This window comes from Tympanuchus pallidicinctus, unplaced genomic scaffold (genome assembly GCF_026119805.1).
Source record: "Tympanuchus pallidicinctus isolate F22 unplaced genomic scaffold, pur_lepc_1.0 scaffold30, whole genome shotgun sequence".
Lineage (NCBI taxonomy): Eukaryota > Metazoa > Chordata > Aves > Galliformes > Phasianidae > Tympanuchus > Tympanuchus pallidicinctus.
Window position 1 is genome coordinate 1712182 of NW_026294748.1, and position 26295 is coordinate 1738476.

General features: G+C 48.6%; 2 protein-coding genes across 2 annotated transcripts; both read right to left on the minus strand.

The window, feature by feature from the left end:
- Positions 1 to 16490: 16490 nt before the first annotated feature.
- On the minus strand, positions 16491 to 22360 carry REXO2 (RNA exonuclease 2). Its single transcript, XM_052697466.1, has 7 exons — positions 22226 to 22360; positions 22033 to 22116; positions 21862 to 21939; positions 19664 to 19775; positions 18801 to 18909; positions 18347 to 18400; positions 16491 to 16921 (listed from the first exon to the last, which is right to left on the minus strand). Exons 1-7 carry the CDS (start codon positions 22358 to 22360, stop codon positions 16792 to 16794), a joined length of 702 nt encoding a protein of 233 aa, XP_052553426.1. The 3' UTR covers positions 16491 to 16791.
- A 369-nt stretch (positions 22361 to 22729) lies between these two features.
- RBM7 (RNA binding motif protein 7) lies at positions 22730 to 26128 on the minus strand. Its single transcript, XM_052697323.1, has 5 exons — positions 25964 to 26128; positions 25192 to 25354; positions 24531 to 24624; positions 23949 to 24042; positions 22730 to 23512 (listed from the first exon to the last, which is right to left on the minus strand). The coding sequence occupies exons 1-5, from the start codon at positions 26057 to 26059 to the stop codon at positions 23126 to 23128; spliced, it is 834 nt and encodes a 277-aa protein (XP_052553283.1). The 5' UTR covers positions 26060 to 26128; the 3' UTR covers positions 22730 to 23125.
- Between the last annotated feature and the right edge of the window lie 167 nt (positions 26129 to 26295).

Genomic DNA, 26295 nt, shown 5'->3' on the forward strand with positions numbered 1-26295 from the left:
GCAGTTCAGAGCAAGGCATTAAGTGTTGTTAGCAGAGGTTGTGTAGATGGAGCTCTGGTAATGTGGTGTTGACACAGCAACACACAAACGCTATTAATATTTCAATACATGGGTAAGGAAAGGAAGAACACGTTTTTTTCCTGTAAATAAAACAGGATCACTTGTTTTCTATTCCAGGACTCACAGCCTGTCTGAGGCAGTAATATTTTAAAGTTGATTGGATCTTAAAATTGTAAGAGGTCCCCAGTGGTATGACTTGAGCTGGCATTATCAGCTCAGCCATTGTCTTACGAAGCAATCTTCTATTGAACCATTCTGTGCTCCCTCATCCTTTAAAAATGCACAGCCCGGAAATGGCTCAGTTCTCCAAGGCAGCTCACTGGGGCTGCATGGTGATGGTGAGGAATGAAGATGAATATCTTCATGCAGGTGACCTTGGCAGCAGCCAGCCTTGTCCTTGGGGCTCTCAACACCTTGTTTGCTTTTTTTATTCACCGGGGACTGGTTGACAGTGTCATCCTTCAGTCTGAAAAATACTGCAAAGGAGAGAAGTTGGAAGACGTGTGGCAAGGCGGGGGAAAGGAAAAGCAGTGGGTGTACATGGGGATGGATGGCAGCATGCAGACCCTGCTCCTGTGCCACAATCCCCTATCAAAGCAGCATCCCCACCCATGTAGGTGCTTGAGGCCGGGTGGGATTGGGCCCTGGGCAGCCCATGGCGGGAGGTGGCACCGGGTGGGCTTAGGGTCCCTTCCAACCTGAGCTGTTCTATGAAAGCAGCCTGTGGTGAGCAGGCAATGTCCTTCTAGCAGCCTCCAATGCATTTTGTAGCATGGAGCTTTAGGAGAAAGATCTTCACTTGCCCTCTGCAACTTTTGCATGGCAGAGTGGTGGTGATTGTTTCCAGGAAGAAGTGATAAATAGCTCTGTGCTCATCAGAGCCTTTCTGTGCTGAAAAATGTCTTGGAAGAAGCAAAGTAAAGCAAGGGGCAAGGTGCGCTGTAATGATTCACAAAGGGATCTCCTGCATTTTCTACAGCTATCAAAAGGAGAAGGAGACTTCTGACAGTAGATGGCTCTTTAACAGAATGGGAAAAGGCAAAATTATATGTAACAGTCAGGAACAGAGCCTAGACGAATCCAGGCTAGAAACACAGTGCAAACTCTTCGCAGCGAGGTCATAAAACATGAGAGCAGTTTACCCAGGGATGGCAGTGCAGCTTCCTGAAGTCTGTAAATCAGCACTAGATCTCAGTTTGAGAGATCTGCCATAACTCAGGCAGAAGCCTCAGGGCTCAGTGCAGATGTGTCTGGGTTTGGGGCCTGTGTGTCTTATGCAGAATGAATGGTCAAAATGCTCTCTTGCGTCCTGAAGATCACAGTGCTTGCTCTGGAGCATCTGGTGCTAGGTGGTGGGGAAAGCAAGGGGAGTTAATTGTGTGTTTGGGAGGTCGTAAGGGGCTCGGTCTGGCCGCAGCCACATCGCAGAAATGCCCTGAGCCAAGGGTAATTTATGTGAGGGAAGCTAATTACATTATCAAAAAATCTGGGAACAACATACGCTTCTAATTTTTATCCTGTCTCTATGAGTTGAGCAACATATTTTGCTTGAATTGGAAATAAACTTGAAATTGTTTTCCATGGCATTGCAACACTCTACAAGATTTTGCTGAACAGTGAGCATTTTCTGACCGAAAGGCAGATTTCCCATCAAGCCCATCCTTCCTCTGCCCTCCATTGCAGCCCTTGGGGCTCTGCCTCTCGAGGGAACCACCCCCCATAGCGCAGTGCCATGATGCCCAGGGGACAGGCAGAGAGCAAAAGGCATTCTCTGAAGGCTGCCTTTGCTATTGCAAGGTTAACTCTGCTTTTAGTTAGGAAGAACAGAAATCCTGGCAGTTGGTTGGGATTTGTAGTGAATTTTCCCTTTGGCTTTTGTTTGAGCGCTGTGAAAACAGGGTTGTGTGTCTGCAGCTTTTATTTCTGGCTTTAAGTAATTCTTCCAAAATATTCTCTTGTAAAAAATGAGACCAATACTTATGTGTCTGTGGTATCTAGGAGACTGGCAGAAATTGTGCTCTGTGTGATTATCCAAAGCAGTTGTCATGTTTTTCTCATTGCTAATGGTATATAATTACGTACTAAGGCTCACTCCAGGTAGAGCATCTCAGGGCAATTAGAACAAACAGAAGAGGACACGGCAAAGACCCCAGGCCAAGGGACTTTGTTCCCCTGGGAAAGGGAAATAATAGTCCCAAAACATGTTGTGCTTTCTGAAATTCAAGCTGATTCATTAGAGAGAGCAGATCTTTCTAGAAAGACCTCATTGGAGCTCATTGGAAAGCCTACAGCGGGCGCAGAGCAGGATGCTACGGGATGTGGTGGTGGTGTTGGCTGAGCTTTCACCCATAGGGGTAAGGAGAACTGTGCTCCTGGGAAGCAGATGCAGGCATCAGCCTCCCCCCAGCTGGCCACACTCCCTCGTTAGTAACAGTGCCCTGCAAAGCATTTGGGGCTCTTGGTGCAGTCAGGCACAGCAGAGCAGCATCCCTGCTCCAAGCCCATCAAACACACGCGGAGCACGCCCGCCTCATTCTGTGAAGCTGTACATGAAAGGAATACATTTCTGCTCATCTCTCTCTCTCTTTTTTTTTTTTTTTTATCCCTGATAACCTTTTGTTCCAAAGCGGGTGATTTGATTAGCCCCCCGTTTATCTACTCCTATTATTGATGATTAGAAAATTGCACAGACCTTTTAAAAGCCGGCTGTGATATTTGACGAGGTGGATTCTTGTGGGTGTGAGCATCGAGTTACAAACAGTATTATATCTGAAGCACTTTTCTTAGGGGACATCACTGCAGAGGTGTAGGCTTGGCTTGTCAGCAGGTCCTGCCCATGCTGGCTGGGCATTGCATGTGGGTTTTTGCACTCTTGATAGCTGTGAGTGTGCAAATGGAGGGAATCCCCTCTTATCAAGAAGAGATACATGTGAATTTCTCAGCCAGCTTCCTGCAGGGAGAACGGGGAAGAGAAGGGCACCAGGCACTACTTAGGTACAGTGCAGGAGGACAGAGACAAGAAGCTGGAGGTGATGTATTTATTTTAGAAAGCGTGGGAGATGAATGCCTGCATGCTGAGATGCACGGTCCCATAACAAATGGCTCCAGTGCGGCTCTCTGTCTCCCCGAGCCCTGTCTGCTCCATCCCTACAGAGCAGGAGGAGCTGGCAGCAGGTCCTGGAGGTGCTCCTGTGTTTGCAGCGCGGTCCCCGTGCTGTGGACGGGGCACGGAGAGCTGATAGGCTGCAGAGGGCACCCAGCAGCTCTGTGCTGCTGCATTAGGTGGGAGAGAAGGCAGCTGGCAGAACGGCAGGCACCCAGCGCAGGTCGGGTGGGATGCCATCCCCAACGCCACGTGCCACGGCCGCAAACGTGGGACAAAACCACGCTCCTTTCGGCAGGAGATTCTCCCCCAGTTCGGAAACAAGGCGGAGGGGCTCTACCCGCACCTTGAACACCTCCCTCTGACCGCAGCAACGTTGCATTCTTAAAATAGCAGTCCGAGGGCTCTGCGCCGTGCTCCAGCGCTATGGCTGCTGCAAAGCCTCGGAGCTGCTTCCCCTCGCCACCACTCCCTCTTCCCCCCCCCCCCCCCCCCCCCCCCCACGTTCCCTGCTCGCAGCTCTTTGTCGTCGGGAGACACCTCAAGACCGACTGCAGCAACAGCAGCGGCTCGGAGGGATGGGGAGGGAGCTGCGCTCGGGGTCTGGGAGCTCGAGCAGGGGGAACGCAGGGCGGTTCGGAGCCGTGATTGCGGCTGAGATCGTACGGCCTGTCAGTGCACTGCTCATGTATTTTTCATGCGGACCTGTCGATGGGTTCTGTGCACAGCGCAGCATCTGAGCGGCGCGGTGCGGGCAGAGCGGTGCTGATGGGAGCTGCCAGCCGAGCAAAGGCTGGGGGGGAGAAGGGGGTCCTGCTTGTGTTTCCCCTACATACACAGCTGTCTCTTTGCGTTCTTGCCCCGTGCCGTCACGGTCAGCTCATTCTGTGTGGGAATGCAGGATGGTCAGTGCTAAGCTGTATCTTTGTCCTTCAGCCTTCCCTTGTCTGAGTGCGTGGCCGTGCTGCAGGCTCCCAGCTGTGCAGCCCTGGCCAAAAAAAAAAAAAAAAGACAGCTCCTGCCCCAAAGATCTTAGTTAGCAAACAAGAGAAAACAGAAGGACACAACAGGTTGGAAAACTCTGGGGGACGATGAGCTGATACAAATTGTCTGAATAAGCAGCAGGCAAAGCACAGGAGCCTTCCACCAGCTGTTCGCCAGTCCTCTGGGTTTATTTGAAGGTTTGTTGCAGATATCAATTCAGACACATCCCATCCAAAAAAGGGGTTGGCATCTGCCCCACAAACAAGCTCGTGTCCAGGCGTGCGCGCCTGTTTGCAATGAGATCTGACACAGCTGCAGCTGATGGGGGAGGTACCACTAAACACAAAGCCCCCAGAAGGGTTTTTTGTTTTTTCTGCATGGAATGCTTTATCCCAGAGGAGGCAGTGGTACACGCAACACCTACCCACCCTTGCACATCGAAGAGTATTTAATTGGGCCCACAGCAATCAAAACCTATTTTTTCTTTAACAAACAATGTCAGCGTGAAGTTGCATCTCGCCACAAGCTGTCCCCAAAGGGAGCCCTTGTCCGGCTGGAGCAGAATGGATTAAACAGAGCAATCAAAGCCATCACGATCTGATTCTTCCCATCTCTGTGCTGTATGGAGGCTGGCAGCCCACTCCCTGTATCCCAAACACTGCCTGTGTGACAGCACACAGACGTGGAAGCCTTTTTCCCTTTCGTTATCAGATGGAGTTTTATTCCAGCTGAAGCGAACAATGCGAGCAGCTGCTGCAGAGCGCTGCCTGGCAATGGAAAGTTTCTCTTAACCAACAGAGGTTCACTTCAAAGGGGTCTGTGAAGAGGTTCTGTATTAATTATGGGGAGGAAAATGGCAAGTAACCTAATTAATGCATGTACTCTTAGTTAGGAACATCTACTCACACACGTGCATCCCTTAGAACACGCAGCATGGGAGTGCTGCAGAGAAGCAGGCAGCGTTGCAGTGATGCTGCAGTCCAGCAGTTAACAGAACCTACTCCTCTGCTGGGAAGTCACATTTCTGCTAAGCAGAAAGGAATCATGGTTTTATTTTTAACTCAGCTATCTAAAGGGAAAGAGAAAGAAGTATCATGCGGTCAGACCCTGGAGATCCCGGCTCTGTTCTGAGCTCTGCTACCAATTCCCTGTGTGACCCTCAGCAGGTCACTTAATCTCTGCGCTTCATTTCCCTTCTGCAAAGTTTGGTGAGCGCTCTCCTCCCCGCTGTGCCCAGAGCTGAGGGCAGGCACTGCTCCTGCATTGTGCCCAGCACCACTGGGGCCAGGGGCCGTGGAAAGTCTCTCCAGTCTTTTCCATGGGAAGCAATTCTGCACCGGGCACCAGAGTTGCGTGATTTCATCCCCTGGAGAGCAGGATGGGGGAGAAACTCTGGCATTGATTCGAGTTTGCTGCAAAAGAGCACAGTGTGGGAGGAGAGCAGTGGTCAGGAAGGAGGAGGCTGCAGGGCTGCTTCTCCTACCCTGCCTTTATTTCCAAACACTGTTCTGCAGAGAAGAGGTGTTGTTTGCAGAGCAGGAAGGCTTTACAGCAGATTAAAGCAGCCTGGGAGTGGATGTCCTTCTTGCAGCTTGATGCACGTAGACAATCCCTGTTGTTGTTTGCTCTCCTGTAGCTGTCAGTCTGTTCATTGTGCAACTGCTGGCCTTACAGTAAAAGAATGGGCATATAAGAATATACATATGGAGCAGTGCCTCAGCTGAAGGCGTGTGCTATTACAGGTGTTCTGTGGGCTTTAGTGTGAGCTGTGCTGTGAGGACAGTCTTGCTATGGAGACCATGATGGAAATGGGAGCTCCAGGAGCACGACTCAAAGCACCTGGGCTGATTGGGGTTTGTGGCCTCAGCTCAGGCTCTTGTCTCTGATATCTTTAGGGGGAAGAAGTCTCCAGATGTGGATGTTTTTTCTCATAGTAGAATTTTTGATTGAGGGAAACCCCCACCCACCCCATAGTTTTATCAAGCAAGTAAAACATTCTGTGATAAAATGCCAAATAAGCACTCTGCAAAATGAGCAGAATACCTTTTGCTTTTTTTCCTTTGGAGCGCAGGGAAGGTTTGGGGACCAGCATTCAAAAGCATCGGTCTCCATGGCATTGCAAGTGTATTTGAGGAGGAATTCAAAACATCTTTAAACAGCTTTGTTCTCAAGTAGGGAAACAGAGGGGGGGGGGAAGGCCTTCAGCTCGGGCGTGTCTCAGCCTCTGCCGAGGCTTTTGCAGGGTTCATTGCGGTGGTGAGGAGCCCGCAGTGCTGCCCGCCGGTCCCGGGACTCCCCCAAGCGGTTTTGCATTTGCATCGGTCAATTTATTTCCCGCAAGACATCGGCCGTGCTCGGTGCTAGCGCAGAGCCCCGGGGCCGAATTCGAGTTGTATTGGGGTAAGCAGAGAAGCTCCGTGCCCGGAGCGATAGGGAATGGCTGGGAGAGGCGGAGCCGGCAGGGAATGGTGACGGGTGGTTCTCTGGAAAAAAGGGATTTCCACGGTAAACAACGGTCTATCTTGCTGCCGACACCCATTGATTCCTTTCCATCCACTGCTGACCACGTGTTGGGATGGATGGATGGATGGAGCCCAGTGATCTTCTCAAACAGCTGAGGGTATCCAGCTGCAATCTCTGCATAACTAACAGCAACCAAAGCGTTTGGGGATGGATACAGCAGGGCGCTGGGAGTTGTCCGTGTTTTTATCGTGCCCAGGCGGGCGCCCATCTGTCTCCCCTGGCACTCGGTGCTGATCTCCATCACCTCTCCCTCGCGATGCCACTTGACACATGACTGACAGCCAGTGCCCTGCACGCAGCTCAGAGCCCACTGCTCGTGGCTCCTTCAGCACAACAGATAAAACATTGCTTCGGTACCCGGCAATTTATAGCCATTTTGTTCTCATCCATCACTCGGGAAACAGAGCAGAGAGGCAGCTCTGCCTGGCATAAGCAATGGGTCCCTGATGCCAGAGAGAGCCTCCATCTCCTGTTCTCTGCATGGAGAGCCTTGGTGACATCAGGCTGTGTTTTCCTTGGCTGTGGCTGTGTTAGTGGATGGGTTGTGGGGCTGCAGCCCCCCAGGTCTGCACTGGTCCCTGGGCAATGGATAACCTGGGGGCAGTCGTCTGTTTGCCCAGCAGACATGAGGGCTCACTGTTTGCCCATTTTTTGTACTTCTCACTTTCTTCTGTTCTCGCATTCTCTTCCTCTGCAAGGACAAAACATCAGGGCACTTGTGAATCTTTCTCATTTTAATTGGTGACAACTGGTACCGCTCATCAGCAGAGTCCATGTCGTGGGAGTTTAATTTGATCTGATGACCGGTTAATGAAAGCTTTCCCATCGGGACCTGCAGAACTGTAGCCTGCGAGGAGTTTGTGTTCTCTCCATGCCAGCTCCCTGCCCATCTCTGGGACTAGGGGGTCCTCCTCATGGTCTTCAGGCTTGGGGACAAGGGCAGGGTCCAGACGTGGCCGTGCTGCAGTCACACAGGGCAGTGCTGGTTCATCCTGGCCAGGGCTGTGCATCTGGAACAGCATCCGAGTGCCTGACAAGTGTGTTTTATCAAGGATGGGCAGGATAATTTTGCACGTCCTTGTTTTGTCATTTAGGGCACTTAAAGTGTCACTGAGATTTCAGTAGCCTAAAAGCTTATCTGTCAGCATCAGTGAGTTATTCCAGTAAAAGGCTATCATCAACAGCAGCAGGAGGAGGGGGGAAACCTGAGGGTTTTATATTCCAGGTTCTCTGCGGCCAATCTCAAGCCTTTTCTGCAGCCTTTGTTTATCTGCACAGTGGTGGCCAAAGCTGGTGGGCAGCAGTGCCCAGAGCAAGGCTGCAACCATCCAGCTGCATCCCCAGTGTCACAGCAAGGATTTTGCTCAGGGTTTGCCATTTCTGAGTCCGAAGCTGCAGGTTGTGGGTGTGCATCACGCAGGGCTGAGCGTGGGAGACAAGGGGAGAAGGGTCACAGGGATTTCTTGGAAGGGACAGAAAATTGGAGTGGGGCAGCCTTGAGCAAAGCAAAAGTGAGATGTGCACAGGTCTGGTTCTCTCTCCATTTGCTTCAGTGCCCTGAGAAATATTACCCCTGATTTGCGCCTGTCTTTGGGTTGCACCCCAGTAGCACAGTGTGGAAGGATGGAGGGCTGAGAGGGATGCAGGAGGGCAGTGAGAAGTGATGAGGAGTGGATGGATGGGCAGATAACTGCCTGCTGCCATGGGAAGCTCAACTGCCTTGTGTTGGAGCCGGGATCCCAAATGAAGAAGTCATGGCACTGTGCTGCCTTCAGCTGCAGGGATGCTTTTTCCAAACAGTGAACTGGAAAACAAACTTGCCTTGTGCAGTAAACAGATTTTAATGTGCTGTTAACTATATTTATATGACTTTCTGTCCAAGGAGGTGGATTTACAAACATATTAAATGGTTTTCACCCTGGTACATGACTGCTATGCCATATTTCATTTACTCTGGAAATCCAGTGGCAGACTGGATCATAAAAAAATGTTGTATAAACACACATAAAATATTTGTTCCAAGCACAGAAGCAAATAAAAAAGGAGATGAGCTGGAGTGGGAGCCTGGGGGCCTGTCGAGCAGGGGAAACAGGGAATTCAGAGGGAAATCACACAAGTGCTATCTGCAGCGTGGAGTCAAAACACAAACGTTTTTCTGCTTCTGTCTGACGACGACACCTGCAGTTTCTCTCTTAGTTTTCAGGCTTTGGCCACCTGGTGTATGTATCGATTCGTGCCATTCCTCTGCTTTGAAAAGCAAAATGAAGCTCTTGTTCTTTGCATGCGTTTTGTGATATAAAAAGTAAATATTTGCAACAGAACCTGAACAGTGACGTTGTCCCAACACACGCAGGAGCAGCGCTGCTTCATCCCAGCGAGGCACATCTCTGGACAGCTGAAGGCTGTTTTCCCACCCTCTTCTCTTCTCCCCCATGTGGGAGTTTCTCTGTGCCCTCTGATGGAAAGCCCACACAGCAGAAAGACCCAGAGCATCACCAGCAGGCAGAGAAAGGTTTTGTTCCACGGTGAGAGGGGGACATGAGCTTATCAGTGCCCTGTCACCGTGCCTGGGTGATGGATGCCCACACGGCGCTGCCCTGACCTCCTGCTGTCCCTGGTTATCTGCTGGTGGCCAGCACCAGCTTTCTGCTGGTTCAAATCTTTCCATCATCTGCACCATTAACATCCCTGCCCAGAGCGCTGCTGCTCTGAGAGCTGGCAGCAAAAAAAAGAAAAAAAAGAAAAAAAAAAGGTCAAAACCATTCTCTAAAAATTGATGTACTTATGACCGGTGCTTCCCCAAACACTGAAAGAATTTTCTTTTTCCTACTTCCTTTCTCTCAACCTTCCTTCCATTTACAACAGTGAGTTGCCGCAGGAAGGAGAGGAGTAGGGCTAAAGGGGCAAAAATGAAAGCTAAAAGGAAAAAAACACCCTTTGTAGTCTTCATTTCTTCCTTTGTTGGGCTGGAGGACGGTGGTGAAAAGAGGCTTTTCACTCTAAATGCAATGAAAGCAATGCTGATGGATAGCAATTTTTGGCCTGTGTTCCTTGACATGAGCAGGGAGGAGGCATTCCTCCCTCCAGGTGTTTTCTGGAGCCAAGGTGGTTTGGGCAACGCCTGCCTGATTGAATGTGATGATCGATACGTGCTGTTAATGGGAGCTCCTGAGTGCCCTCTGCTCCTTGCCGTTTGTCTTCTGTTTGAGTCATGAACCGTTCGGGTTGGAGAACAACTCTAAGATCCCCAAATCCAACCCCAACTCATCCCACCGTCCCCATTGACCGTGTACCTGAGTGCCACATCCCCATGGTTTTGGAACAGCTCCATGAATGGTGGCCCTCCCCCAGCCTCCCTATGCAGCAAATGCTGACCACTCTTTTGGAGATGAAACTGTTCCTAATTCCCAACCTGCTTGCTTGTCTAAAGAGCAGGGTCATACTTCTGCTTGCGCCTTTCAGTGATGTGAAGGGTGGGTGCTTCCAGTGGAACAATTGCATATTCAGGGCAAGGACAGCTTTAAAGCTTCAACAGAAAAAGCATTTTTTAAAAAAACTTCCTTTGGAATTGTATCAGTAATCCGTGGTTACTTTATTAATGCGGTATTAAAAGGACTTGAGGCCACTCACCAAATTCCTATTTCAAATAAATAATTACTGTAGCCAAGATAATTTATTAAATTAAATTGAAAAACCCAGACGCGCTCTATATTTGCCTTCAAGTAATTTATTTATTTTTTTTAAATACCGCATCCAAGACGAAGCTGATTCTCATACTGCCACATCCAGGGCTCTGCACTTGGGCTGGAATGCCAATGTGGCAGCACAGGGCCTTCTGTGGGCTGTGATTCTCTGAAAGAAAGCTCAGCTGCAGTCAGTGAAGGGCAGATACAGATTTGTTCTGAGTGGAACAGCGGGTGATTTTGGTGTGATTTAATGCCCGTGGTCCAGCACTGCTGGACAGGGTCCTCATTTTGCATTTTGTGTCCCCAAGCAAAGACATGGATGGACTCTTCTGAATTCATTTGGAAGCAAACAAACAGAAATTGTTATCATTTCTTACACCGAAAGTACATTGGCAGGAACCAAAGGGATGCATTATATATTATGTCATTTGCGTCCCATTTGCCTTTTAAAGAAATGAGAGAGAAAGATGAAAAGGAATGTTTGATGGCGCTTCCTATCATCTCTACAAAAGAGCTCTGTGCTGAAGTGTTGGGCTTCTGCAAGGAGCGCCGCGTGATTCAACTTCCACACGGCACCAAAGAGCAGGGAAGGGCAGGAACAGCACATACCCTCATTTCAGCTCCTTTCCATGCCTTCGTTTGTGCTTGGGTGATTTAACGCTAACGTCGGTTCCTGGATGGACACACGATGCCGACAGCCCTCTGGTAGAGAGATCCCTTAATGGCAGCTCGTACAAGATTTGGTTGTATCTCATTTGTTGGTCATTTACAAGCAAGGCTGTTTCAATCAGTTGGTAATTTTTCAGAAGGCGTTTTGATTAAATAAATAACGAGAGCGCGAGCGCCGAGCGTTGTTTTATTATTCAAAAAACCTCTGCAATCATAAGTGCTCCATTGATTGAGCTTTCCAAGTGCCCTGCACATAAATAACCATTCAAGTAAATAACGCCGTCAAAACCAACGGTGGCATTCGCCAAAGGAAGGCAGCTCTTGCTCAGGTGTGGGCAGGGAGGGGTCATGAAATTCCCTTCTATCGTATGCATGGAGAGATCCATGTCCAATAGGAGAACGATGACTGTGAGAGCAACAAATGTTGTTAGGGTGCTCCAGTGGGTGCTGCTGTTGCCTCGTTTGAAGCCGATGTTGTGTTTGATACTGGGTGTTTCTAGATTGCTGGGTATCACAGGGCTCCCCCAGCCCTGTAGGGCTATAGGGATTGGCCCCACCGAAGGATGGAGAGCTTTGTTGGGATTTTATCTGTGGTTTACCAAGACACATAATGAATCGGTGCTAAATCTGAACCTCAAAAAGATGCTGGTGTTTAAAAACAGGAAAGCTGTTGCATAATAGGGGAAATTGAGATGAGAATCCTTTATACGCCACGGTTACTTCAGAAGCAAGAATAAACAATATTTAAAAATGTATAAACACAGATGGCATATTTTCCTTAAAAAAAAAAAAAAAGAAAGAAAAAAAATGAGAAAGTTTTGAGAAAAATAAAAGCCTCTTAAAATAGAATAAAATATGAAAAGAAGGAGAAGTAGGTCGCCAAAAAAAATAAAATAAAATAAAATAAAATAAAGGGAATTCAAAGTGAGGGGGGAAATAACAAAGTGGAAATCAAAGACAGAGCACTGTGCAGCAGCATGGGGTTGTCACTGGGATCTGTATCTCTGGAATGGGAGTGGGAGGAGTGCAGTCCCAGCCCTGTGGTGATGGCAGTGGTGAGGATGGTCCTCTTGGTCCACTGTGCTGGGGATTTAAAAAGCAGAGTTGCATTGCCTGGGAGTCACTGAGGAACAGGCGTGGAAGGGGAGAGACGTTTGAAAGACTCATTTATTTGCATCATTAACCATTTTAACTGCCTCTTTCAGATAGCAACGATTGCAACGGTTAGGAGAGCAGGTGTTGGAGTAATAAGGGCGATTGAAAAGTGTTGGATGGTCATTATTATTAATACTGATCATAAAAAGGAAATAGGGATGCGTATACGCCCTGTGTTCTTTTATGCCCTTCTGTTTTATGGACTGGTGGATCTCTTAGCTGGGCTGTCCCAGGGTGAGCTGCTTTGGTCCTGTCCAACCTCAGCATTTGAAGGCGTTCATTCTCCATTCAGAATCAGTAGCAAATTGTGGTCAGTCGTGTCCTGCTGAAACCTCTGCAGTGAGAACTTAGCGCTTAATAGATTCCAGAGATAGAAATACAAGTTCGTTTGGTGGTGTTAATTTAAAAAATATTCCCAGGGATGAGTAAACACACAGGTTGTAATAAGGCACAGATTGTGTGGAAACAAGCTGATTCTGTAAAAATAGTGCTGATGGAGCAGCACCTCTGCTACTGCATCAAGGTGAGCGTGTGGAGCCTGTGACGTTCTTTGGAGAATGTGTGTGGCATGGAGGGAGCTTTGGGTTAACAGGGACCCAACCAGTGGGAAAACTGAGCCAGAGAAACGCAGCGTGGAAATGCCACACACCTTCCTAACAATGAGAGTAATTAAACTCTGGAGCACTTTAACAAAGGAAATGATGAATTTGCCATCGCTTGCTGTCTTTGAGTGGAGATTGGATGGGTTCCTAGAAGATAAGCTTTAATTCAAGTGCACGATTGGACTCTGTAGTGTTAAATTATGGATAAGATGAGTAACTCCCTCCACCAAAGGACTGAGGGGTGCGATATTCTGACATATGTTAAGCAGTAAATCAGATTAGACTATCGGAGCGGCCCCTCTTAGCCCCGGAGCCCATAAATATTCACTTCCATTATAATTAGCTCTTGCACCGCTTGCACTCCGGTTTACCAGGTGACCATAGAAACGTCAAAGTGCTTCGAAGCAAATCTTGTTGCTACAGGAGAACATATGGATTGTGTCCTTGGCTTTGGTGAGAGCTGGATCGTTCAGGGCACAGTCTCCGACCCAGGAAGGTTGGGACCTCGCTCTAATCTCACCCTTAGGCTCTACAAGGGAAAATGGCAGCTCTGGCTCTCAAGCTGCTATTTATTCATTCGCACTTAAGGCTACATTTCTTGCTGAATCAAAGGCTTTAGCAGCAGATCTTGTGCTTTTAAGTCGGCTCTGTTTGATGAGGGCAGAGCGGTGGTTTCTCCTTTGCTCTCCCAGCCCCGCGAAGGACCTTTATGCTGGTGGGCAGCGAGGGAGATGTGGGGCAGAGAGCTGGGGAACCACTGCACCTGGATCATTGCAGTAGGGCTGGGATGAAGCATGCCCACCCCACCCCGAAGCCCTGAGCTCCTCGCTCCAGGCACACAATGCCTCTCAGGGCAGAGCATCACTACGGGTTGCTGCTTGTGGAGGGTTTTCATGCTGTTTATTGAAGGTGTTTTATTTCTGAATTGTAGCTTCAGGTTAAATTCCTCCCTGTTGAAGCCGGCGGCTGCAGCAGCACCTCAAAGCTGCGGAGGTATTGAATGTGAGGGAGAGACTTTTTTCTTTGCTGAGAATCAGCATTTTGTGTGGTTTGTTGCCACCAGGAGCAGGATTAGAGTCCCTGCAGGAAAACTGGCAAGAACAGCTTTCTCTTTTTTCTTCTTTTTTTTTTTTTTCTTTCTGCCTTTAAGTTGAGCAAATAAGTCAATGGAGGGAAAAATGGGGAGTGTGAGCACCCAGCAGGCTGGTGAACCATTCCTCTGCCTATCTGCTTTTAGCTCTGCTCCACATCCCAGTTTGGTGCAGGAGAAGGGGCGCTGCTGGCACCTCTGGGACTGCCCTCTGCCCCACTGGTGCTGGGGGAGCACAGGAGCAGGGATGCAGCATTGGGATGTACAAGGGGTTTCCTGGAGCTGCTCTGGACACTGCCAGAGTGTCCACACAGTGGGAACAGCAAGCAAACAAAGCCTGTTGATATTAGTGAGTCATGAAGGTGTATTGGTGTGGAATCAGCAGACAGTTGTGTTTAACTCAAGTGAGGAGTACATAGGAGATATCTGTGTTGTTATACATAGGTCTACCATGTATGAAAGGGCATTTGTATATTCAGATGGCTCAGGACATGATCTTGTCATGGAAGGCCAATGTGTTAAAACATGCTGCCTGTACAGTGGGAGCAGAAAAGCAACAGGTTTTCATTCTGTGTGGGACAGTAAACGTGATAATCTTCCCCTCTCATGCTGTTTTGGGTAGCAGCCTATCACCACATACTGCAGTTGCAGGCCATGTTGCAACAGCAAAATGGAGATCTCTAGAAAACCACTCCAGGATCAGTGAGGGGCTGTGTGCTTCTTGCTTTCTGCAGTGCATTTAGCTCAAATGTGCTCCGTTTGCACAGTGTGTGGTTTTCCTCCTAGCCAGGCCCACAGGCTGACCCTGGGATGTATCTTGCTTGCTTGCCTGTTGCTGATAATGGCTCCTCGATTAGGATTTGGCCAACAGCTGTGATGCTGTGAAAAGCTGCATTGATGTGGATGGTGGGAGTTCAAAGCAGGGAGCAGTGTGAGCACGTGTGAGATGGACCATGGCACCCTGCACACCTTCCAAGCGCCAGCCACTATCATTGTAAGCCCACGTAAGCTGAAGGGTGTTTGGTTCACAGGCTGCCCTTTCTGTATGTGATGAATTCACGTAGAACAGGAGACCTGAATATGCATTTGGAGTCACTGTCCCTGGAAGTGCTCCAGAACCGTGCACATGTTGCACTCGGGTTTAGTGGCACGGTGTGGTTGGGTTGGGATTGGGCTCGGTGACCTTGGAGATCTTTTCTAACCTTAATAATTGTCTATTTGAAAACAAATGGGTTCTGCTGGTTTGAGCCGAGCTGCGCTCACACCAATACTGTAACACGCTGTGCTGTGGGTGTTCCTCCCCATCAATTAGAGCTCCATCCTAAAAAACGAATGCACAAAATGGTTCAATGAGCGCATAACACTCCCATTAAATCAGTGTGACTCCTCATGCACTTCAAGTAAAGCCTGTACGCTGTTTAGCAAGCTTTTAACCTATTCATTCACACTGCCAAGGGAGTCGTGGAAATATTAAGCACTGTAAATGGAAGTGAAAAGGGGAAAAACAAAGAAAACACATCAGGAAACGAGAAATCAGTACAAGGGCATGGGGAGGTTCAGCCACAGAGTGTGAGGATGTCCTGGGAGGCCGAGGAACCCTGGTGCTCACCGGGCAGCAAAACATCACCAGCAAATAAAAAGCAGGAGAACCATCTGATCCCTCAACAGAAGACTGAGAAGCCCACCAGTCCCATTTCTGAAGAATTCAACAAGAGCTGATGAAAACTGTGGATGTGGACCTGATGAAGAATGGCATCACTAGTGCTAGTGTGTGCCCCAGTGCTTCCCAGTGCTCACCTGCAACTGACTTGAGATTTCGTTGCACAATAGAGAGGTTCTGTGCCAATTACTACAGTGCACTGTAATATAGATCTGAAAACCTGAAACAAGCTTTGAAAGTAGGAGCCATGAGCTGAGAGAGGAGACTTGAATCGATTCTTCAGTCAAGCACCCAGCACAGAAAAAGCAGCTGCACAGTTTAATTGCTGCTTTTATTCGTGGCACAACCACGCTACTTTTAAACATTTAAATATTTATTCTTTGTTTCTTTTGCCATTAACACTTAAATGCTTTGATCTCTCATATTGAAGAACTCCAGATTTTTGCTTGCTGTGGAACCAGATTTAATTCAGAGCAAAGACAGCCCATAATCACAGCCCGTGAACGTGCGATCAAAGAAAATGAATACATCTCTCATGAATCAACAAGCTAGCAGGGGACAGATTCAGACATCACCACAGTTCTGGGCCAGCACTTCAGACCCTTCCCCACTGCTATTTTCATTAGCAAAGAGCTTAATGTTGGTAAAGCTCTGCAGTACTTTCTCCTTAGAAGCTGCTACATGAAGTAATTACCAATGCAGCAAACATCAGGGACGTGCAGACGCAGGAAGATTCAATTACTTTTGTGGTTTTGCCCAATAATCAGCAATAGATTTTTTTTCCTTCAATCTCGATGCTCGTGTCTTTGCATTTTGGGATGTTATTGTCCCTGCTGCACGCGCTGACCCACCTTGCCACGTGATCTGCCTTAAGAATTGGGAGGTACATGGCAGTTCTGTTATAGAGCAGAGTATTTTAAGAACATACATCTAACATAAAAGAAAAACTGCATGAAAATATCCTTCAACAGAACTGTTTTTATTGTGTAGTGAAAGACTGCATCTAAAACCAGAGGAATAGGAATATCAAACAGCAGATTTTACCTATTACGTATAAACAAAGAAGCTGTTGAGATTTGAGTGTGTAGATTTGTTACTCAAACAGAAAAGAAGCAGTGACTTGGACTTCCATCTGCATTTGATCAACTGTTAAGAAACAAGGTAACATAAGGGTGCAGCATCTCAAAAGACTGGCAAACAGGAAAGAACCTGGAGATTCATCTAGTATATGCTATGGGATGGCCTGGTAAGGTGAGCAATCAGCTGGCAGTTTTATCACTTTCTCCATTCTCTATTAGTTTCCTTTTCTTTTCATCCGTTTTCCTCTTGAAGATGCTATCTCTGTAGAACTGAAGTTCTTTGATGCTTTCCCTGATGTCATCAAGCGCTCTGAAAGAGAATTAAGGAGAGTTTCAAAATGCCTGCACACGTCTCCAGCTACATCTAGACTCTAATGCTTCTAAAAAATTCCAGGCAAGAAATAAAGAAATAAAACTCTGACATGCATGGATCACAAATCTGTCAGAAATAAACACAAGCCTCGCTATTCTTAGGTACTTGGAAAGCAATAAAAGTCTACCAAGGCTGGCATACCAGAGAGTAATGTACAGCTTATTAGTTCGTGTCACTGTGGGACATGGAAGCTCTCAAAAGCCAGCAGGTTCTACAGCTTCAACTATTAAAAGCAATTCACCATCGATCCAAGACGACAAAGAGACGAGGGCTCAAGAGACCTGTTTGCAGCTCCTGCTTTGGCCACTCATCTGCTTTCTCCATCAGCACAGGTGACTGACTTGTCTGGACCCAGTGCCTTTTGTTACCGTGCTCTGCCTGTGTGTCTGTGCAGTACTAGCAATCTTACTGCAGGTTTTCACTGTGCAGCACACCTACCTGTGACTCCCACCACAGCCTGCTCTCCTGCCTAGCAAAGCCACCTCAGAACAAAGAGGTAAAGATGCAGCTACTTCCTTTCACTGCAATTTAGGAAAAGTCAGAGCTGCACGTACCAAATAACACCTACAAAAAGGCAGGGTAGGTGTTCCAGTGCATGGGTGTGCAACTTGAGTCTGAGCAGATGAAAGAGCAAAATGGATACACTCATTGTGCATATGGACTTAACAAAGCCTATGGATCCCAAGTTTTACACAAGACCCACAATCTCTATTCAGAAGAGCTCGCAATATTAGCAAATGTAGCATTCTAGAAGTTACGTGTCAATACTACATAGAATATTTCCTTCAAAAACCTCAAAGCAAGCCCATCTTTTAAGGATGCCTCAGATGCTGGCAGGAGCGAAACTCAAAATGAAACCTTTTCACAAAAAGGAGAACAAGCTCTGACATATTACAAACTCAGGAAATAGCCAGGAACAGAACTCTTATCTCCCTATGTGCAGTCTTCCAATTTTAGAGTATCTATGAACAACTTTTGCCCAATTCAAGGACAGAAAAGAAGCCCCGTTCAGCTAGCTTTTTCATGTGGTTTCTCACCGTGATGCCTAAGAAGTGATAGATGTATCCACACTGCCAAACAAGCATTGTGGCTTGAATAGTAAACACATGGAACGAGAACAGATAAGGACGTTTTTGATTCTCTGTATTTTTGTAATTCCTTTCCTTACGCTACCCAAGCTTTTGGCTGGAGAATACAAACTGTGTGACAGGGTGCACAATCGTACCACCTCTGCTGCCTTTTTCATTAGAACAAACATGACTGGAAATCAAAGGAAGCACACAGCTCCACATTCTGCCCATGAGGCGCATGGTTCCTGCGTGACAAGCCGTGCTTTGTTAGAGATAAAAGTAGGAACCTCACCTGTGAGAAGCTGCTTTCTTTGGTGCAAATTCATATTCTTCTGGATACCAGCGTCTGTAAGTGGAAAGAAACCTCACTTTAAAAGGAAATTGGGATTCAGTAACATGCCCAGGGGCTGCTTTGGGTTTGTTACAATTGGTGAAAGAAGCTCAGAAGTTAAACTGGCACACAGGGAAGGCACAACCCTGTGAACCCAAGCACTACAAACACCAGAAGACCCCACTCTGAGTTGTTTATGGCTCATTCTGTCCATCAGCCTGAACAGAAGAGAGGAAGATATGAAAGAACGAGATGGCCATGCATTGCGCTGTGTGCCTGGAGCATGCTTCATCCCAGCCCTACTGCAATGATCCAGCAGCCTTCAGCCTTGTTTTAGAAAGGTGCATGTCAGTGCCACGTCGCAGGCTCCCCTAGATTATCTTCTATAGAGATATTCAATTTGGAGAATATTCACCTGCAAAGTTCTTTGACGGTGCTCACATCAATGATCCTGTAATGAAGATGCCGCATGAACTGAGGCATGTACTTGTCAAGAAACTTCTTATCTGCATGAACAGAGTTACCTACAAAGAGACAGAACAAGACACTTCTTCAAAGGCACTGCAAAGCTACTATGAGCATCTAAACTAGAAACAGGCTGAGCAAGCTTGGGAAAGATCATAGGGTATGAAAAGCTATTCACAAGCAGCTCATATATCTCATTTTCTAGCAAATATGATTGTAAAGGTTTGTCAGATTCTCATTTCAGGATCACACATGGCTTAAATACATAATCCCTATATTAATTCTTCAGTTACTACAATTTCTGTCACACAGATAAGTATCAAAGCATTACACAAGAATTGGGTTTTCCACCGAGCGAAAAGAGGCATCGGTATTAATTTCATGTAGGCAGAATCCCAAGGCCGTATGTAAACGTCCCGAGTGCAATGCCAGGTAACAGGACAGCTGGAAGGTTCGTGTTTGATACTTGGTTTGAAGGAAAGATGCTGTTCAGTTTACAGTTCAGATTTTTACAGTTGCTATCGGCCGTTAAGTTGCCCTTCCCAATTATAACTGTACAATGAATCATTAATGCTCAAAAGAACTTTCAGCTTCCTGCAGTAACGACGTGCAACGCCTGCTTTAGGGAACCCATGGAATAGATGATGCCATTACTAAACCTTTCTCCACTTGCAGATTTTGATTTGCACGCTAGATCTCTGTGCAGAAAACCAAAGCATCCCTGCCATGTGCATCAACCAGCCTTTCAGCATCCAGCTGGGAACTGCAGGAGGGATGACATTATTACTATTGTTAAGAAAGAACCCATTTTACCTGCAAGAGGACAGAGACCGGGGGGCGTCTGTTGTCGTACAAAGGACAGAAACTCATACTCCGCCTGCTGCAGTGAAATTTTACTCTCCTTCACAGCCTTAGTAAGGCCAGACTGCAAGAAAGAGCCATCCGTCAGAAACGAGACAGACATTATCTTCACAGATATTTCTAGAAATGCTCAGCAGCAAAAGATCAGGCAGACGTGCGCTGCTTGCTCCCAGCACGGCCGGATGAGGTAAGAGGACAAATTCACTTTGTTTTGATAATATTCTGGCAGGTCCGATGGCCTTTGTTCACTCTGGATATCTTTAGGGCACCTCTTCAAGACGTGCAAACCATCACAAGTGAAGGTGACCACAGAACTTTCTTAATGACAGCGACGTTCCTCTGAGTTTCCTCTCTGTTGCTGAACTTTCTGGGGTGTTACTCTCAATTACTGAGCCATTATGCAAGCCTCATTTACACCTGCATGTACATGATCCAGGAGAGTATTATATTTCTGCCTAACGAGAGGCATTCGCCTCCCCAGCATAGAGCAGTATGTATAAATAAACAGAAATAATCAGAATCCTGGCTTAAGTGTTTATCAAGATTCCTATAAATCAGAAAAGCTCCTTGCTGCTTTTTTTTTCTTTTTTTTTTTTTTTCCAATAGTTAAATGTCAAATCTGCTCTAAGTGTTCTCAGTGATTTATTTCCATCTGGCTATGCTATATATTTCCGTGACTGTGCCGCAAAAATCTACTTGACAGATCCAAGTGGTGGTTAAAAAATTCATTATGTGGCTGCATTTTCATCTATATTCTAATTGCTTCTCTTTTCTTAGTCAATTAAAAATAAGTAGCTCCTCAGGAGCAGCGATAACGTACGCTACCATCTTCAATTCACTTGTGAGCTGAAGTTGAGTTTGTGTCCTCAACTGCAGAAGGGGAAAAGCTCCCATCACAGTAAATTAATATTCATTTTCCAAACCCTTGCTAATCCTTCCTAGGGAGAGTAAGATGCTAAAGGGGGGAGGGGGGAGGGGTTGTGAGTGTCTTAAAACTTCAGCACTTAATTGAAAACTGCCTTGAATTTAAATTTGTAATCAAGGATTTGAAAATCCATTCACTTTCTTGCTAAGGGCAAGGAAGAAGTTTTCCTTGGTGACTAAAAGAACCAAAAAATAATCTATTCTTGCAAAAGTTAAGTTTTCAGTGGAAAGAAAAAAAAAAAACAACTAGGCTTACAACGCTGAGGGGGACAGGCAAAAACACAGTTAATCAGTCTGTTTAGTTATACAAGTGCCTTAATTTTCACTGATAAGTTTGCTTTTTGCCAGCTCTGGACTATTCTTTGCCAACTTTGTAGCTACTGTTAGCTGGGGCTTTGCAGCAGGTCCTGCTCTTCTCTGTAAGAGCTGTTCTGTGCTTATTTCACGCCATGCAGAGGAGGTCTGACAGGAGGGACTGGCTGAGGAGTTGCAGGGAACTGAATCCAACTTAATCGCATGCTGAGGGCCACAATGCTTTGAATGTGGCAATTAGCAGCGGGCATGAGAGAGCTGGATCCTATTCACAGAGCCGCCCAGGCTTATCTCACCCTGTCTGCAGCTTTCTGTGTGCTGTTGCTCTGTCCCTCTCCTGGATCCATTCGCTGCCTGTTGTCCTTTGCTGATGATTCTCAAGTTAGAAAGCAGCTTTGAGCACTATTCAGACTTATAATCACAGAATGGTTTGGGTTGGAAGGGAGCCTCAAGGGCTGCCTGGTGCCGCTCCCTGCAGCGCACAGGGACACCCACAGCTCAGCAGTGCTCACAGCCCCGTCCAGCCTGACCTTGGCTGTCTGCAGGGACGGGGCACCACCGCCTCTCTGGGCAACCTGTGCCAGCGCCTCACTGCCCTCACTGCCAAACCTTCCTTATCTCCAATCTAAATCTCCCCTCCTTCAGTTAGAAACCATTTCCTTTCGTCCTGCCACAACAGACCCTGTCAGAGAGCCTGTCCCCTTCTTTAGCAATAAGCCCGGATGCCAACCCCACAACCAAGCAGTTCCCAGCGTTACAGACACACAAACACGGCTGCAGCGTACCCTGAGCGACACGTGGGACTGCGGGAACAGCCTCACAGCGCGGCCCTTGGGCTCAGAACAGCTCTTCTCCCCCTGCAGCTGAGATCGCCACGAGCCATAACTCCGACCTGCGCCGTTCCCCGGCCGTACCTTGCCGTGGTGCTCCTTGCACCACTCGGACATGCCGTCCAGCAGCTCGTCGGGCTGTTTGATGATCAGATTGGGGCCCTGCGGGGAAGAAAACGGCGACGCTCAGCGGATCCCATCCTGAGGATCGCCGCCCTGGGGACGCCGAGGCTCCCCGGACCCGGCCGCGCTTACCTCGGCCAGCACGTTGAGGTCGGAGTCGGTGATGAGGCAGGCCATCTCCAGGATCTGGTCCTTCTCCACGTCCAGGCCCGTCATCTGCCACACAGCGGAGCGGCACCGTCATCGCGGCCTCCCTCCCCCTCCGCGGGCCGCCCCGCCGCCCTCCCCTCGACCCCCTCGCCCCCTACCCCGGCACGCCCCGCACCTCCAGGTCCACCCAGACCATTCGCTGCCCCATGCCGCCGCCTCCGGCCATGGCCGCCGCCCGCCGCCGGCCCCGCCACAGCCGCCCGGCGCAGCTCCGCAGGCGACCGAGGCCACCGCGGCTGCCGCCGAGCATCGCGGCCAGGCCGCAAAGCGCCGCCGCCGCACTACATTTCCCGGCATGCCCCACGGCGGCGGCCCCAGGGCGAGAGCGGGGGGAGAGCGCAAGGGCCGCTGGGAGACGTAGTTTGGGCCGCGGGGAGCGCCGGGAGCAGCGGGCGGGGCGCGACGCGGGACCTCCCTCAGGGTACCGGGGGCGGCTTAAAATCTTGTTTGCTTCTACCCTTAGGGAAATGCGTGAGGCTGCAGCTGGTTCCTGCGTGGCTGCAGTCAGACCAAACCGGCTCCGATTCCCAGCCACCAAGGGGACTTTTCGTGAAGGAATTACACCATCAAAGGATAAAACGCAGGTGAGTCGAATGAACGAAACCAGACTGACACAGCATTAAAAGGAGTATGGTTTATCCACAGGGAGACTTGGTAGGATTCTTCTCCAAGACGAGGGGTATACAAAAGGAATCATTTCTGTATCAAAACACGCTGAGATGCCACAAAGCATCGTACCACTTAAAATCTGTTTAAAAAGATGTGCAGCTACACCTGGAACAGAGAGGCCTCCCTCAGCTGCACTACAAAAATACACAGACTCTTTATAATGCACGATGCTTTCTCTGAAACTGTGGCACATTTGTTTTCTTGCATAAAGCCCTGAGGTGTAGAGTTCACACGTTTAAAATCAAGCTGCTAGGTTTGGAGGATTACGACGTCACTAGATTTACAAATGTTAAAAGGGAACTTTGATTTATCTTTCTTTTGCATAAAGTTCTTTAAAGCCCACGTGTCAGTGCCGCGTCAAGCGCCAGCTGCCCTCTCGGTAGCTCTCTCTTCTGCTGTCGTAATCGTGGCTCCATGCACTGCGATTCCTATCGTCGTAGAATGGCTCATCTCTGCTCCCTCGGTAATGGTGCTCAGAGATGTGCCCTCTGTCTTCATAGCCATCCCTTTTACCCCTGCCATAGTCAGGCCCCCGGTCCCCTGCACGCTGTTCTCGGCCCAAATGCCTGTTGTCTGGGTAGTAGGGGTGGGAGCCCATCCTGTTTTTGCGCAGCACTGCAATGTCCGGACGCCGCAGCATGTGGGAGGCTGATGGGTGAGCGAGGGAATGGCCGTGCTGGTACCCAGGCACAGCAAAGCCAGGCTGAGACTGCTGCCACGCAGCGCCGTGCATCTGAAAAACAGAAGGAAAAAGGCCCGGTGGATTGAATGTGCTTTCCTGCTGGCAGGGCGCTCAAATTATTCTACGGCACATTTCATACTCCTCTGTCAGCCTCTTTGACGTTAATCAAGCTGCAAATGCAAGGGAAAATGGAAATGCACCAACAAAAGGAGACTGAACACAGACTGGCTGCTACTGACTGCTTTATCTGCAGCTCAACTTGTAAAGCCCAAAGACTGCCCCAGTGTTAAACAGCTCAGCAGAAGGAACCGTCTATCTTCTGCAATTGTCAGTTGAACACTCCAACAATATGTTCCTGCGATTTAATACAATAATTACAGGAAACATCTGAGTACTGAAAAGTGGCAACAACTCCTCTGCATGTCATCATCCATCAGCTCTGAGTGACTGCAGGGTTAGACACCATGAACAGAAGAGCACAGCTTACCCCTGCTTGTCTCTGAAGGTTGTCATGAGGTGGCAAAGACCTCTGCATAGATGAGAACCCTGCTGCTACCATACCATCAGTATTCCTGTCGTGTCTGCAGAAAAAAAGATAAGGAAAGTTAGTCTTAAATGTTTCTAACACGAGACTATGGCCAGTCTAAGGGGCATTAGCAGTGTAGTCGCGTTGCTACCATTAGGATAAAGAAAAATAGATACCCTTAACTAATGTTGTGAGAAAGTGCAGACAGGCTTGCACAGGGTATGAGGCAGCACTCGCTTCACATCACCAGATCTTTTCTATGCTTGTATGAAAACACCTTTTAATAAGAAATGTCACTTGGGCCAGAAGCACTGGTGAAACAGATCTTCTGAAAAAAAACACTTTCAAGATGATGCCGTTCTTTTTTGCATTGGGTTTTTAGGTACCAATAATGTAGGGTGCTGAGGGTAACAACAATGCAAGTACTTAATCTACAGGGAAGAAAGGCTGAATTGTGCTTGGAATGAGAATCAGGAAAGCTAAATGTGTGAATACGTTTTCCAGCTTCAACGATGCAAGTGTACTACTGGTGCAGCCTCATACCTGCTGGCTGGATGTGGTGTGCCAGAAGGGCCCAGGCTGGCTGCTCCATGTGGCAAACATGACGAATTACTGTCCTGAGATGCGTGGCTGCTCCCTGAGGAGAAACGTGAGATCCGCAAACACAGGTTGGAGCAAATTGGATAGGAAACGAACTTGTAAGATGCTAATTATTTCCACGTGATTAATTAGCTCTTAAGTATCATCAGCAATCTGCAAAAGTACATAACCCAGCTTCCAAAACAAGATACCATAAACTGCCTTAATGCCCAGCTGGGGAAGCTGCAATCAGGCTGTGCAGTTCTGGTCAACATGCCTCTCTTTACCTGAGTCAGATGCAGAGATTAGCACTAGCATGATAATTCAGAAGGGCCTTCAAGGGTACAGAAAATAATCAAAATCAAAGAAAAGCCTCAGCTTGGGCACTGCCCATGCCCAAAACTGGCAGACAGATCCCCCGCTAAAGCACAAGGATAAAAGCACAACCCTATGTGACAGCACTGCTCTACAGCATCACCAGGGAGCAGGTGAGCAACACTGCGACAGAAGCACAAGCAACAGCTGCTATAAGCCAATAACTGTAACTCTGCCAGATCAGGAGGAAGGAAGGAGGTGGCAGTTTTCTTTCCATCTAGCAACAGGGCTACTGAATGCTTCTGTGTACCTGAGCGGAACTGGATGTTGATGGGCCGTCCATAGAGCTTGATCCCATTAAGGAGATTCATTCCATATGGGACAGATTCTTCATGCTTGAAACTCACAAATGCAAATTGCTTTTGTTTACCATCTTTATCTTTAGGGATCTTAACTTTAATTACCGGGCCTGCCTGTGAATTATAAAGCAAAGCAATGTTAAAGGACAAATCAAGCAGCTTCCCGACAAGGAAAACCTAAACGAAGTGGCATGTAATGGAGCAGCAGGAGAGATCCCACCAATGCACCAGGTGATATCTGACTCACAGAATAGCTCAGGTTGGAGATCATCTGGTCCCAACCCCCGGCCGTGGGCAGGGCTGCCCCCCACCAGCTCAGGCAGCCCAGGGTCCCATCCCACCTGGCCCTGAGTGCCTGCAGGGATGGGGCACCCACAGCTCTCTGGGCAGCAGTGCCAGTGCCTCACCGCCCTGTTCTGGTATTCCTCTGGATGACATCCCTTCCTTGCATCGTATCACTGGCACCACTCAGCTCGGTGTCACCAGCAAACTGCTGAGGGTGCACTCGATCCCACTGTTTGTTTTGGACCGCCACGGTGACGTCTGTGGCCGCACATGAGATGCGGAGCCCACGCGGGGGCGCTGCTTCGTACTCGGCAGAAATTTGTCCTTCCGCAGCCACCGTACGCAGCCAGGGCCCGCCCCGCTATGGCGCCGGGAGGCCGCCCGTCCGGCCCCGCCCCGCCCGCCTGAGTATAAAGCGCAGCGGGCGGCATGCCCTACCTGATGGAACAGCTCGAAGATCAGCTCCTCGGTGACCTTGGGGTCCAGGTTCCCTACGAACAGCGTCCGGTCCGCCTCGGCGGCTGTTCCCCCCATTCCGCGGCCGAGCCGCCCGCGCTCAACGGGGCCGCCGTTTGCTCCTGCGCAGGCGCCGAAGGAAGCGAGGTCACGTGGTGAACGCGTGCGCGTACCGCCTACTTCCGGCGGCCCGGGCGGAAGTAGCGGGCGGGGTGGGGGTGGCTGTGGCAGCGTGGTGTGAGGTGGGTTGTTTCTCAGGAAGCAGCAGGGCAGCGCGCTGTGAGCTCGCAGTCTGGCCGAGGGCCGGGTAGCCG